General features: G+C 35.9%; 1 protein-coding gene across 1 annotated transcript; it reads right to left on the bottom strand.

The window, feature by feature from the left end:
- Positions 1 to 3,512: 3,512 nt before the first annotated feature.
- On the bottom strand, positions 3,513 to 14,261 carry LOC113336868 (putative DUF21 domain-containing protein At3g13070, chloroplastic). Its single transcript, XM_026582559.1, has 14 exons — positions 13,532 to 14,261; positions 12,178 to 12,275; positions 11,987 to 12,080; positions 11,168 to 11,245; positions 10,932 to 11,035; positions 8,957 to 9,038; positions 7,775 to 7,914; positions 7,067 to 7,145; positions 6,891 to 6,954; positions 6,460 to 6,551; positions 5,756 to 5,821; positions 4,499 to 4,615; positions 4,206 to 4,385; positions 3,513 to 3,980 (listed from the first exon to the last, which is right to left on the bottom strand). The coding sequence occupies exons 1-14, from the start codon at positions 14,051 to 14,053 to the stop codon at positions 3,690 to 3,692; spliced, it is 2,007 nt and encodes a 668-aa protein (XP_026438344.1). The 5' UTR covers positions 14,054 to 14,261; the 3' UTR covers positions 3,513 to 3,689.
- Positions 14,262 to 15,634: the final 1,373 nt, after the last annotated feature.

Here is a 15,634-nt window from a genome sequence, read left to right as displayed (position 1 = left end):
ATTGCATCCCCTTGGTCAGATGCATACGTATTCTTGGGGTACTGCGATGGTTGGCTTCTTGAATGCAGAGTTGGCTAAGGCTTCAAGGTCACTAGTGAAGCAAGTTAACGGGAATCCATGTCTCTTCCAGGTAATTCAATTGTCTAAATTATTTATATTCGCAAAATTCTTATAAAATAAGATTCTTACTAAATTTTGCGTTTGCATAGGTTTGGATATATGAACACTTCCCTTATTTGGTGAAATCCAACCCCAACATCAAAGTGAATAATAGTTTTGTGAAGCACAAGCCAAAAGGACGCCGATACACTTTTAGTGGTTGTCAGGAGAAAGATATGCCTCATCAAATTATCAACATGCAAGTTTCCTTGGACAAAATGAATGCGGATGAGGTAATATTTGATCTGTATCAAGATGATAGAAAAGATAGAATAATTGTAAGGAGAAATGATATTGCATTTTACTACGGTCTCGTGTTTTACCCCTAAGGATTTTCAATGTACGATCCACATAGGGTAATGCAACAAGTGGGTTACGTCCAAGAAGTACCTCATCTCGGTGATGATTCGTTCTATAAAGTGGTAAGGGGGGAGTGCAACACATCCCAAAAAACTATTGACTACGTTTACGGTCCACCATCAAAGATTTGACGTCTTATTGGGAAGAAAGACGTGACCATAAAATCGATTTGAGTCTTTTGGACGAGGTGATCGAAGCTCATGAAGATTACATGTCGTGGTACTCCGGTTTTTCTCGCCCTACTGTGATTAGGGAAGAGATTGTTGCACAACCGGCTCGTAAGAGGAAGAACACGTCTTAAGAATTTTGTAAGTATTTTAGAGTTGCTCTAATTGTTTTAAGATTACATTATCGAATCAGTCTATTAATTGTTTGTTGTTTAAATGAAAATAAAAGGACCACTTGAAGACTCTTTTGAAGATTATGTGTTGCGCGAGAGATAGAGGAGAGCCTTTGTTAGTTGAAGAGAAAATTAAGCACATTGACTATGTTAAGAATGTTGACAATTAATATGTCACCAAAATGTTCCAACAAGCTAATGTTGAGCTAAAGAGGCCTCATAACCGTGTAAGTGGTAGCCAAAGAGGCGAAATTACTAAACGGGGCCATGGCGGTGGTAGTGGTCGTGAATGAATGACTTTCTAGTTTGTTTCTTTATGTGTTAAACAACATGTTAAGGTTAATGGTTGGACAAATGTTTCTTAAAGGTTGTTTGGACATATGTTTTTTTATTTTGGACAAATGTTGGATTCCTCGTTGTTGAACGAATGGGTTATTTAGATATGTTAAGTTTCAATAATTTAGCCGGAAGGGTATTGAATGGATGGTTTGTTTAGTTACAATGCTGACTAAACCAGAGTCGGCAAGGTGTTAAACTGGCAGACTGCCGACCCTAACAGCAAAAATGATGCAGTTACCAGGGTCGTCAGGTTAAGAGAATTACGACCTTGTCGACTATATTTTAGTCGGGATTATTGTAAAACATCACATGTCGACTACTGGTAGATTGAACCGGCCTTCTCTCGTGTGTGAAAAAATATATAGCCTCAGGTTAAGAACATTACGACTTAGACGACCATGTATTAGTTGACATTTTTCTAAATCACTATCGCGCCGACTAATGTTCAATGAATATGAGTTTTCCCCGTGTGCTAAATTGTCATTAGTCGTCAGCTTAACAATTTGACGTCCATACTGACTATATGTTAGTCGTCGTTGTAATAAACAAATATCTTACCGACTATATGCAGAAGAATATGACCTTTTCATGTGTGTGAAAATTCTATTAGTTGTCAGGTTGCGACCCTTACGACTAAGGATGGCCGGCAGCCAGAGGAAACAAAAACCTTGACGGCGAGTTCAACATTCAAACTTTTGCAAGTACAATTGCATTGATTGACTACCCAAACGGCTAGATTTGGGAATTATCTTATAAATACTTTAGTTCTCTCTACAAAAATACACAAACCTATTTTCAAATATTCTACAAACCTCAGTCCATCATCTACTCTTTCTAACTCTCTTCATACCTCTACATACAACCATGGCATCATTTGACTCCGCCGAAGATTTGGCCATCATCAAAACATGATACGCCGAAAGTCGAGTTGTCGACCAATCCCCCGTAAGGGTAGAACCAGAAACCTTTTGGGCGAGATTATATAACCAATATCGTCGAGATAATGAGAATCCAAAGAGAAGAAGTCCTCAAAAAATTCACGATAGGTACCAAGTTATCCAAAAAGGCATATGCAACTTTATAGGTATCCAAAAATGGATTTTGAATGCTAGCCAACTTAGCTTTCCCTCAGACCATTTTGTAAGTATTTTTATGGTTCATATTGCATAATATATGTTTTTTGATCTTCAAATTAAACAACACCAACTAAGTAATTTTGTGTTGTGTTTTTGTAGCACGAAGTCGTAAAAGCGCGCTACTTGGAGGAAAAGGGGAGACATTCAATTTGATGAAAGCTATCATTTCATGGTACCCAAAATTCCGGAGTATTCGCACCACGACTATTCCTCCGACGAATATTGATAGTTTTACAAGTTGTTGTGTAGATTTTGTGGGTAGATATCTATGTAAACCCTCACGAGACTATAACTCGCCTAGGGGGTTCAAACGCACGTGCTAAGTGCATCCGTGATTCCTACAAAAAGGAATTAGATTTTATGTTTCAATCTATGTGGTAACCAAAATTGCATGAATAAAGTGGATAACATCTTTTCAGATTCTGTTTTTGGTTGGTATACCAAAAGACGGCAAGGTTTTAAATTACACAGCTTGCCGACTAACCCAGGGTCGTCATTTTTCGTAATGACAATATTGGCGACTACGGTCAAGTCGGCGGGTTCAGAAATAAATATCATGTCGACTAATCAAGAATTTACAACACCTTTCATATAGGTCAAAAAAACATATAGGCGACATGATGATTTTTTTACTAGCCCGTCGGCTATTTGTAGTCGGTATCTTCCGACATTGTCGACCCCAACTTTTCATATTTTCAGTTTCAGAAGTGTGCATCTCGTCTCAAATTTTGAGTATGAAATCACTCAGAAGCTTTACAATCTCATATACATAAATGTTTAGGTAGTATGGTTTCATTTCCGTTACAAACAGAATTCTAAAAAAAAAAAATCTCAAAAAACTAACCACATAATCCATGAGTTCAATCTAAATAAAACCTAATTTTTAGAACTTTAATCAACTAACTAAATTAATTAATCTAATCAGATTTAGTAGTGTTTATTAAGCAAGAGTAAATTAGTCATTATTGTAAATATATGGCTAAAACACAAAATGACCTTATTCTGTCTTATATGGTATACCAATTTGGCCAAGCAGATATACAAATAGTGTGCCAAGAGACAAATAGTGTTGATGATTCAATAGCAAAATATGCGAGAACTTCCTCAGATGTACAAGATTGGAATATACGCTGTCCTGAATGAATTAAAATCCTTATGAATCCAGCCTTATCCAGGTAGATCAACCAAGTGTGTATCTCTGCTTCTTATTAATTGAAGTTCTTTCTTATTACAGTAAAAAAAAAAAAAAAAAATCCCGTGAGGACAAAACTTAAAAATGTTAAGTGGCCTCTTTTCTTCTGTGTTTTTCTATTTTAGATATTTTTGCTGGAGCAAAATAAAAACAAGGATAGCAACTAACGTATATCGTTTTTATTATTATGATCATCTTCGTGCTCGGCAGTTACATTTGAGTTAGGAAGGCTATCAAAAGAAGTCTCATCTTCATAATCACATATATCTGATAAGCGTACTTTGTATGGAATCTCGTCATCATCACTTTTGTCGGACTCATCATTGCTGCTGCCTTTCCTTTTCATGATTCTTGGGACCACCCGAGTTACCTCTTTGGTCTCCAACACCATTTCATCTCCATTTATCCTTTCAAACCTGACAGCACTCACCTTCCTTGCATTCCCCGCCAATATCTGTCAAACAAGTGGGAATGCAGAAATTTCAAGTGAATCCATTGCTAAACAAAATCTCAATACAAGAGAATGTTCTCATTGCAATTCAATCGCAATAAAATTGTAATGGCTAAATGAAGTACAGCCAGAGACCGACTTGCTGTACACTTGGAGCTCCATCCAAATGTCTGCACTTGTAATATACTCATGCATTTACATATAATAATATTGCCTAGTATACCATACCTCAAGCTTAAAAATCAGATGTTTTTCCTTAGGTTGTTGGCGCTCAGCTTCTACTTCAGTATATTCATTGTTCTCTTCTAGGTCTGCCTTTTCAAGCACCACTTCAATATTCTCACCTGTCCTTGGAATATATCCAAATGCCTCGCACACAAAGCCTGATACTGTCTCATATTGATGGCCCTACAAGATAATAAAAACGATGTAAAGATGTTTGTTTTTCGGTATACATCGCTACCATGGCAATGCAAGCACATATTTCCTTTAAAGGAAAAATAAAGAGACAAATTACAAACCTCTGCCATTTTCACAGTTAAATCTTCTGAAAGCTGGTCAATTGATGTATTTGCATCTACATCAAATATTCCCTCTGCTCGCATAACAATATAGCCAGTTTTTTTCTGAATTTCTTCCTATAAGGAGCAAAGTTGAATATGAACTTTCCAAAATTTATTAAGTACCTAAACATAAAGCTAAAATAAATTCTGCAGGACTATCAAGGATATTGTATGCAGAAGGATGTTAAATTTTCTACTTTGGGAGTGAAAAGGTGCAACTTCAAATATTGAGGCAGAAAAATAAAACAGAAATAATTTAAGCAACCAACAGATAAGTACTCAGAGATCTGGAGGAAGCGCATTAACAAATCCACGCACGAAACAATCACATACGTGTTTACGTTAAAGATTGTTTTCCATCAATATCAAGCTCTCATGCAGGTTGACACTATTTTATTGCATTTCAATTTTTTCATTTTTTGGTTCATAAGAAGCTGTAGACCGAAACATATACTTATAAAGCATTAACAAGATAAGGTCAAATATACTTCGAGTACTAATTGCAAGTCAGAGAGGTTCTCATAAGTCATAAGATATGATGCTCAGTTACATGCTAAACTCAGAATATCATTATCAGCTTATCTACTTCCAAGGAATACTAAGGATGGGGATCCATGAAGAAACAAGGGCAGACATCAGTTCATATACAAAGGGTAGAACTTTCTACAGGCTTAGTTGCAGTAATTCATCTGGTAGATCAACAATGTAAACATCTCCAAACCTTAAGTGTGACTCTTCAAATGATTTACTAACTACAGCTTCACAAAGTTGCCTAGAGTATGTGTTCACTATCAAATTAGCAAAATATGGAGCAGTAGCCAATTTTGGTAAAAATTAAGTAGTTACCTATACCTAATTAAAATTTCCCAAGGGTAAAATATAGCCCAAACAATCATAACCTGTAACTGATATTACAGTAACACAAGAAAATAAAAAAATACGATAAAATAAAATATTTGATCACACCTGTTACATATAGATATAGGATATTACATGGGATAGTGTGTAATGGGTGCTAATTTGGTCAACAACTAGCCAAATAAATCTACTCTGAGGGTAAGATATAGCCAAAACAATCGAAATTATCAACTAATAGCACAGAAACAATAACCAACCATTACCATATTAAGCTAAATCACATGTGTTACGAATTAGGATATGAAACAATCGCCTCGTAGACACTGAAGCACAAATGTTTACAAATAACTAACTTACCTTTGAATCATTCTCATCAAAGATTTCACCAACTATTTCTTCCACGACATCTTCCAAAGTCACTATCTGCTTGAACCGAAAAAGAAACATAAATTTGTATAATATCCAGCTAGAATAACATGACGATAACCTGCCATATAGAGCAGTTAGATTCTTGTAGTTCCAAAAGTCATGTTATAAAGTCGTTTTAAGCAAACATAGATATCTGAACAGAAAATAAAGTAACAGCAGGAACGTGACCAAAATATTATATATTGGACAATAAAACAATCTTTTATGTAGTATTTTAATGTGCGGATCTTCTCTCAAGTTTCCCCATAGTTCCCTGCTGTCATGATATTTCTCAGTTAATTTGGGTGCATGTGATATGAAACATATTCCACGACCAGCAGTATTGCAGCTAACGCAAACAACAAATTGATGACTTTGTGACAATAACTGTACAAATTCTAAAAATTCTCTTGGCCAATTGTTTCGGTTATATGAAAATTGGAGTACTAAATATATACGATGTTATATGAGCATAAGTGCTGGAAAAAAATAAATAATGCATGGCATGTGGCTTCCTATATTACTGTAAGAAGGAGAAACATCGAATACTATGTAAATCAAAAAGAAAATTAAATAGTTCAGACACTAAGCATGAGGCCTCTGACAAAATAAGTTTCCAGCAGCATGAACATCCAATAAATTCTTAATCATACCCCGATAGTTCCACCATATTCATTGAGGACAACTGCCATGTGAACCTTCCTGATACGAAATTCTCTCAGCAGATTCCACACCGACATTAAATCTGCATCAAAACTAAAACGCAATTGTCCACTCTGTACAGTAGCAATAAAATGATCCAAAATCTAAGAAATAAGAAAGTATGTCTCGTGCTACTCGAAGCATATGTATCTTTTTCATTTTTCATTGGTCGGTAGGAGTTATTAGGGTGCTGAAGAGTTCCGAACTCAGGTCAATGGGCATCCAAACCCAACGACCTTACCACTCTACTGGAGAAGCATCTGCAAATTCAATTGAGCTTCCAATACATTACTTGAAGGAAAACTAATTTAGAGATCTTGTCTGACGGTATATAGCAACTTCAGCTGCATGACAGATTGGAATAGCTAATTAAACAATTTACCGGGCACAAAGTATGCAGGTTTGTGCGCAATATCCCCCACAGTAGAACTTTCTAGTAGCTCACCCTTCATTAATGAGAAGACAATGAACACAATGAGGTTCTTTAAACTGACGAAATAAAGAGAAGAAACACTAATTCAGGAAAACAAACATTAAGAAGCAGAAGAAGTAGCTAACCTTTCGAACATAATCCAGTAGATCCATTGCGTAAGTCAAGCCGACTATGTTGTCAACTCTCTGCTCAAAAACTGGAACCCTGGGAATATCCCCAACCAACTCTTAGTGCACAATGACTTGAATATAATATTAGGAATATGCTTTGATTATTTTATTTTATTTTTATTAAAAAGTCAGCAAGTTAACAAACCAAGATGTTCTACCTAGGCGGGAAGCAAAGTTACAAGCATGTTTGGATACCATAATACCAAAGCAGAAGTTATTCTACTTCTTGCAGATGTAGAAGTACTTTGGGAGTCGAACATTTAAGATATGTTTGTACGCCGAACTGTTAACTGAGAAGTCGATAATTAAAAAACAAAAAAAAACATGTAACACGAGAACCAAGAAAAGGTTGGTTCCCGCGGCATAAATCTTTAACGTTTCAAAAAGATGCAACATTCTGTGCTCGTGAAAGTCTTTTTATTTACTACATTTCAATCATGCCTTTCTACTCAAGAGCAACTTCCTAAGCAGTATTAAGACAGCCTATAACGAGACTTAAACATGACTTCACAAGGATACACATATAAATAAACCTAAAGAAACTATTATTTATAAGATGAAGGAGCAATTTCCTAGTGAGATGATATGGGTATTTGCAACGCTACTTTTATTCATTGCCACTGACAAAATACACTAAGTTTTGGTATATAATGAACTGCAAACCTGGAATATTGATGTGTCAGCCAGAGGTTGTGGAAATCAACAAGTGTTGCACTAGCGTCAATTGCAACAACATCTACAAGAGGTGTCATCACCTCCCTGACATGTGTATCTTTGATCTCTAACACATTTTCGATCATATCCTGAAAAATACCCTTAAAGATGTAAGTGACACTGTGACAGCATGTAAGACTACCACAACTTTCACAAAGTAACTACTCTGTAGTAGAAACACAAGTATCCATATTAACTGCCATGTCGTTCAATTTTTAGGCCAACATCTGAAAGTTGGTGATTATATCCAACTTTAGACTAGGTTTATCCATCTAAAGTGGTATGTCAGTCTCTGGATTTGGATTGTAAACAGTTCCCTGTGGAAGGTGGATGAATGTTGAACTGATATTTTCTATATATATTTTGTTTCCTGTTCTCTGTACTCTATCATTTATATGGATTTTCTAAACTAAGGATATGTCCTCAAGTACATCCACGTCTCGGAATTTATCCTACTTAAGAATGTTGCTTAAGTACTTCCTCTTATATTTTTCTTTTTTAGTAATTAAGATTGATTATAGTTTCACCGACATCGTCAAGAAGTGAAAGAGATTGTACATAGGCTATTTTCATCTGAGTAACATAGAGAAAAAAAACCTATACTATAAACACAGCAGCTGAAATCAATAGTTCTACCATATGTAAAAGCAACCAAAAAAGACAACAAACCGATGCTTAAGTTTCGAAAGGATAACTACACGACAAAAATTCTAGCCTCCTAGGTGATAAAAGTATGACTGGGCATCCCCAGCGAAGAGTTAAAAGGCGCACAAAGAAAGATTTCAGCCTTGATGTGTGTTATTTTACTATCTAGTCAGTTATTCACCTTCTAGGAGCATGTGCAGTCCTGTAGTAGTTATCAGGTAGTAAAAACTTAATAAAATAGTCCTGGATTTTACGCTATTGAAGAGAGAATAACTTGATATCACTTTCAAATGGCTCTTCCCACAGGGAAAAAGCACAATCAAGCTATACGCAGAGAGGTTGGAGGTATCCGCTTATGTTATGCTGGCTCTCGAATGCCCTTCTTGCTTTCACTTTATTCAATATATATTATGGCAGTAGGGACATGGAACAAAAATGAGAGTTTTAACCAAGGAACCGAAAGTGACTCAATAAGCACATACGAACCTGCTCTTCCTCCTCTATCGCCCCACTCAACTCTGCTCCTCTCAGCATCAACTTCAACTCTTCTTCAGTTACAAATGGTTCGCTGCATCACAGTTTTAAGTGTGTGAAAAGGAAAATAATGAAGACACCATTCAAGGTAGCGAACTTTCAGAAATATGATCCATTTCATTTACTAGATAATCATGCAAAGCATACACACATCATTGTGGCCATACTGGGAGAACAAGCCACAAAATATATGGAAAAGGAGAGGAAATATACACATGTTTTGAGCAAAACAGTTCTGATGTTTGAAATGGTATCCAAACAGCATGAGATCCAAAGTATCAACGAATTTGTAAAGTTGTTTTTCCAGCCAAAACTTCAAAACATTTTATGTTAAGGCTATTCTCGAAAGATCATTTGGGTTTGGACTTGAAGGCACACTCTCAACATCTAGGTGTCAGCAGCATCCTCAGCCACCCAATATTCCTCGGTATCAAACATATCCAGATGAATTTTCTTTTTGAGGAACTAGTCATCCTATAGAAAATATAACATGACCTTCCCAAGTTTCAGTTTACTGCCTAAAGCTAAGATGTTGCAGGATTTAGTTGCTGACCTATATCAAGTGATATAGTTACTTGTGCAAATGAGATGAATTTAACATATGCAATGGCCTGCGAGGATACCTACTGCAAGGAACTGAAGAAGTGACATCGAGAACCAAGAACAAAAACAATTAAATAAAAGGGACCAGAATAACCAGACAGAAATCACCAGAGTTTACTATAGAGTGATGCATTTTTGTGATACAACTAAGATAGAAATCACCAGACAGATTCCTAATAGGGATACAAACAACACTGATCATAGGAATGACACTTCGACTAGACCACCTGAAAATTGCTTTAAATTAAATGTTGATGCTTCTTTTGTTGCAGGGTCTAATATTGTTGGAATGGCTCTAATATTAAGGGATTTTTCAGGCAATCTGGTGGAGCGAAGAGCCTTAACTGAGTGTGCTAATGCTGGAGGCTACTAAATGGGCAAACCAACTTCAGCAAATGCAGCTAATAATTGAGGGTGATAACAAAAAGGTGACTGATGCTATGAATGGTAATCTAAGATGGGAGGACCAGCACATGATTGATAATGCTAGGAAACATCTTCAATCTGTGCCTGCTGTTAAAGTGTGTTTTAGTCATAGGATGTGTAATAAGGCTGCTGATAAGCTAGCCAAGTTTAATAGAAGAAATCATTGTAATACTACCTTCAGAGAAGATATCCCTGTTGAGATTTGAAATCAATTATGTTGGGATAGAGCCATGTCAGGTGTGTTGCAATCTTCTAGTCCTGGGGAGGATAACAGTCTGTGTGTGTGTGTCTAGTCTGGTTGTGTTTCCTTTGCTGGTTTGGTCAGTTTGTACTCTCTTTCATGCTTAATGAAAATCTTTGTTTTTCTGTCAAAAGAAAAATACAATAAAAAGGACCAGAAAAATAACTTATGAATTCGCGAACACTTTACAGAGTTGTTATTTTATCAGTTTCACAAACTCTTTACGAATAGACCAAGAAATATAAAGCCCCGGCGACTACTTCCTAGTGTTCTCCAAAACGTAACAAGGACACCCTTCAAGGGAAATATGCAGAGAACTTTAGGGCCTTGTGCACAACCTTGCCCCCTTTCTTTTTTCTTTCTTTGTGCATCCCCATAAACCTTGGAAATACAGCTACAACTTACAGCTATAATTATCATGAAGCTCTATAACTATTGTGAATACAAGTTCTTAGATAATCTAAGTGAAACTTGAGAAACAACAATAGTTGAAATATTAGTATCAACAAGTGAGGAACAACTTGAAAATTATGAAGAAACTGAAAAACAAATTGACTTAAACCGTTACTCGTAAACATGGCCTATCAAGCAATTGCAATAACATAATAAATAATTACATTGTAAAAGGTGAAAAAGTATGTTAAAACAAGAAAGTACCTTCGTCCTTTTAAACCCATCAGTTTCAACATTCCCATTGACAGAAAAGTAACAACTCTCCCGACAGGATACAGTATCAACGAAAGCCATGCCACTGGCCTCACCTGTAGACATTCCAGTCCACATTATTGTCAAATATAACTCAAATTTATCAGAACCATCACAACTCAAATTCGTCTAATATTGACATGTAATAAACTTAAGAAATACAATATCTAATGTAAGTTTCACCTTACCACAAACCTAACAACCTCCGTGGCATTGTGAACAGCTATACTCTTTGGAGTAATTTCTGTCAGGAGCAAAATTGCAACCTGTGATCATCCACAGTTAAATCAGTTTAACAAACACTTCGAGGTCAATCCAGGCATCAATTTAAAAAATTCACCTATCTATATCAAGAGTTTCCAGGATATTCCTATAATTATCAGACTTCAACTTCACACTCTAAAGACATCTGCTCTAGTAACACCAATCTTGATTGCCTACTAATGAGGACTTGAACATAGGACATGAATGAAAATATGCAAGGTAAGAGATGAAAGGCATTGAACTGATGAGAAGAAAAAGGACCACTCGGAAATAGTAAGTCGAACTCTAATTATTAATAAAACAATCATCCAGCTCAACCTCTACCGAAATACATACAAGGATTGGTATTTATAGTGTGGCACCAAGAGTTTTTTTAGCGAATTTGGCTACATGTCTACAAGGTAGAGAAATATTCTAGCTACAGTTTCCATGTCTCGAATAAAGTCAAACAAAAATGATTTCTGAAGGAAGGCTAATTCATTGATCTCTACAAACGGCAAAAGAATACTGAAGAATTAAAGAAAACAATGTAGGAAAGTTCTTAAATGTTTGAAGGCATCTAAGTATTTACAAATACCAAAACATGATTAGGCAGTGTGCAAGCATCAGATAAGAGAGGAAGCCTGGCAGGACCAGAAAAGTATGAAAGACATTTTGGGATTTTAAGTTACTCCCCTTAGTCTGGATTTACATGATTTCCTTTTTAGATATTAAAAAAATCAAAACAAGGAACTGAGACATACAGTCATAACTCCTGTTGCTGCACTAACACCAGCTTCACCAAAAATTGTTGTAGCTGCCTCCGTAACTAATGCAGTTGCTCCAATGTTGACCACACTGTTTAGAAGAACCTTGTAAGATTCGTATGATATAAGAATAATAAGCACTTCAGTCGCTTAGAAAGTAATAATCCAAAATATTTACAAAGCAATACGTTGTGCCAATAAGAATGGTTGTTAGGAACCGAGTCACGTCACTTCGAAGCATTTTGAAGACACCATTCTCTGGCTCTTTTTCAGCCAACTCGCGCACCTGAGAAGAAACACATGCATAAGCCTCAGAAAACTGATCGTAGCATAGGATACGAAAGTTGGGACATACTTTAAGGACAAGGAATGACAAGAAATCATGTGTTCTCCAAGGAACAAATGGGCAGAAGTGTAAACTTTTTGATGCGGGACGAGTGTGGCAAAGCGATTATCATGGGAAAGTCGTAAGGAGTCAGTCTATGTTGCATTTGCAAGAAAGATATATACAATCAAGTGTTAAGTGAGAAATTATTTATTTAGTTATTGGTACATAATCAGCACTCTAGATCATGTATTTCAGGTAGGAAACAAAGTGTATTTCTCGTAATATCTGACAAGAATGCACCCTATAGAGGTGAAGCTTTTGATGACTTCACCACCTATCTTCAACTTAACCTTGACCTGGTGACCGAACAAGCCCTTGAAGATGCAATTACAGATGTAATTACTAACCCAGAGAGCACCAACTAACTCTAAGTAATGGAATGCTATAGTAACAACAACGTCATTATTACAATGATAAAGAAAAAAAAAAGAAAAATCTACAAATGAGACGTAACCCCAAAAAAGTACTAGGACCAGCAACAGCAAACCCAAAATTTATACCAACTGTACAATAAATTTTTGCAAGGTGCTAAGGGAATTCTTAAATCTTTCTACCAAAAGAAATTTAGCCACAAGTTCCATTCTTAGTTTGATGCTGACTATGGGTTTACAGCAACTAAGACAGACGAAAAGCTCAAGATTACTTTTAAGTGCAATGCAACAATCAAAAAAGCAGGTTTAAACATTTTTCAGAATATAAGTTACGGGGATTAAAAAAATATTACAAAGCTAACATGGGTCTTTGGCGCCTTTCGAGTGCACAAGGATTTTCATATCATTTTTCGCTAAACCTGGAAAGCTTTACAAATTTTTTGATTAACTCCCATTACTGTTTTAAGTAGCTGATTTGGTATTTGGCAACTAAGATGTTTCACCTACTCATATAATCTCACTATAATGTATTTATAATCGCTCGTGGTGGTTGATTTTGACACGGATATTGCAGAGTAACCAGAACAACAGAGGCAAAGGTCAAACCCATCTCAGACTCTCATTACAGTGTTCCAAGGCTTCTTTTAACTTAATTTTGCCACATTTTTCAAATCGCCATTTTGTTATATAACATCTAAAAACTTTTATATATCTCTCAGACTTAAACAGGCTACATTTTCTGCTACTAATGTGCTCAAGAGAGAGAGAGAGAGATGAACTTACTTTCCAAGGCCAAAGCGTGGTGATTGAAGTCTCTGCCATTGAGAAAAATGCTGAGAGACCCAAAAGAGCAGCTAAAACCAGCCCTTGCTCTTTAAGAACAATCAAAACCTGCAATAATTTTGGCCACGCTTCCTGTCCAAAAGCCTTATAACCCGCATTGACAACTCCATCTGTTGCAATAACTTTCCCACACCTAACAATAAAAACCCCACATACCACTGCAGCCAACAAAAACCCTCGCTTAGCTAAAACCATAAACCATTCCAACTTTTTTTTAGAACCTTTTTCTTCCACTTCATACTTGGATTCAACTTCAGCATCAAATATCTTAATTTCATTAAGCTTTCTACTGGAATTCCTAACAAAGCGAGGATTGATTCGCTTCATAGTGATAATTCGGACATTGGGAATGAACTTAGTTGAGATTCTAAATTGACGATTAAATGGAACAAAAACTGAAGATTTTCCACCGCATATGAAACTTGATTGACCTAAGACTGAAAAGTCCACAGCAAAATACATTGTGTGTGTTTACAGAAATGGAGCAAAATGAATGAGATTAATCAAACATTAGGATTTCTTTCAGAGGCGAACACGTTGTATTTAGCTTATAATTTCATTACAGGAATGGAATACGGAGATACCTAATCAAGAAATGCATAGTGCACCCCAAGTTGCAGGGTTTTGTGGGTGAGAATAAGATATGTGTTTGTTCTTCGTCATCTTCTCAGTTATCTCTGCCAAGAAGTGGATTTTTGGGTTGGACTCTTTTACCCACACAAATACATAAAAATCACATTATTTAAGAACGATTTTTTTGGGACCATGGTTTATTCGGGGACCATGGTTTTATTTTGGGTAAAGACATTAGAAGTAATTCTAGGTCACTTCATATCTAGTTATTAATTTAGTATCTAATCTACCCTCTTAATTAATTTAGGTTATGATTAGTGAAATGATTTAGTTAAAAACAATTAGTGAGATTAAATTAAAAGATGGGTTTATTATTAGTTGAGTAGAATTATTGTGAGAGTAGAGTTAGAGAAGGTGAAGGAGAAAAACATGGAAAATAAAAAAAAATTCTAATTCACCCCCTTTGAGTATTCAAGTGATGAAAACTCATCTGATTCTTCATCTCCATCCTCTCCTAGAATATTTGTTAATCTTCAAAATGATCCGAATTTGGCTTATTTCTTAGACGGTGATTGTATTCTTCCCCAAAATGAAACTCAAGATGAAAATGATGGATTTTATCAACCACAACCGGAGGAAGAGTATTTGGGTGAACAAATATGCTCCAAACTTAGATAATGTATGTTGAATTGGTAAAAACTTACCCAAAAATGTAAATTTTGAACTGGATTTTGCACAGTTCGGTTACATTATATGAAGAACGTGTAACCGAACTGTTCTGAAGGTGTAGTTCGGTTGCCTTGTGAGATGAATAAGTAATTGAACTCATTTAAAGATGTAGTTCGGTTACTTTATCCAAACACGCAGGTTACCGAACTCCATATTAATGGAAGTTCTGAGATGCAGTGTTATGTTCGGTTGATTCGCAACTAACCGAACTTTACGTAAAAATAAAGATTAACTAAGTGTATACAGTTCGGTTGGTTCGCAAACTGCATGTACCAACTATCTAACCGAACTATGTTTAATAAGTTCGGTTGTTTCGCAAACTTGAACCTAACAGCATAACCAATCGAACTTAACAAACAAAAAAAAATCTGAAGTTCCAGTGTCTAGTTCGGTTATCTACATAAAATACAAAGTAACCGAACTCCGTTCCTTTTATTAGTTCGGTTGTTGCGATAAAATTCACATGTTACCGAACTCGGTTCCTTTTATTTGTTCGGTTGCTTTGCAACTTTCTTAACCAACCGAACAATGAGTTCGGTTTTCCCGATAAAATTATTATGTGACCGAACTTATTTGTGATTGCATTGATGTTGTTACATTTCTTGTAGATGGAATCACAACCTATACCAATGCATGATCAACCTTCTCCGATTGGTATGTTGTTCGAAGATACATCTACTCACTATGCGAATGAGTTGGTATTTGACTTACCTATTGATGCGAAGAATTGGTCTAGAGAAC

Source organism: Papaver somniferum, unplaced genomic scaffold (assembly GCF_003573695.1).
Source record: "Papaver somniferum cultivar HN1 unplaced genomic scaffold, ASM357369v1 unplaced-scaffold_154, whole genome shotgun sequence".
NCBI classification, from domain to species: Eukaryota; Viridiplantae; Streptophyta; class Magnoliopsida; order Ranunculales; family Papaveraceae; genus Papaver; species Papaver somniferum.
This window is presented reverse-complemented; position numbering and strand designations above follow the sequence as displayed.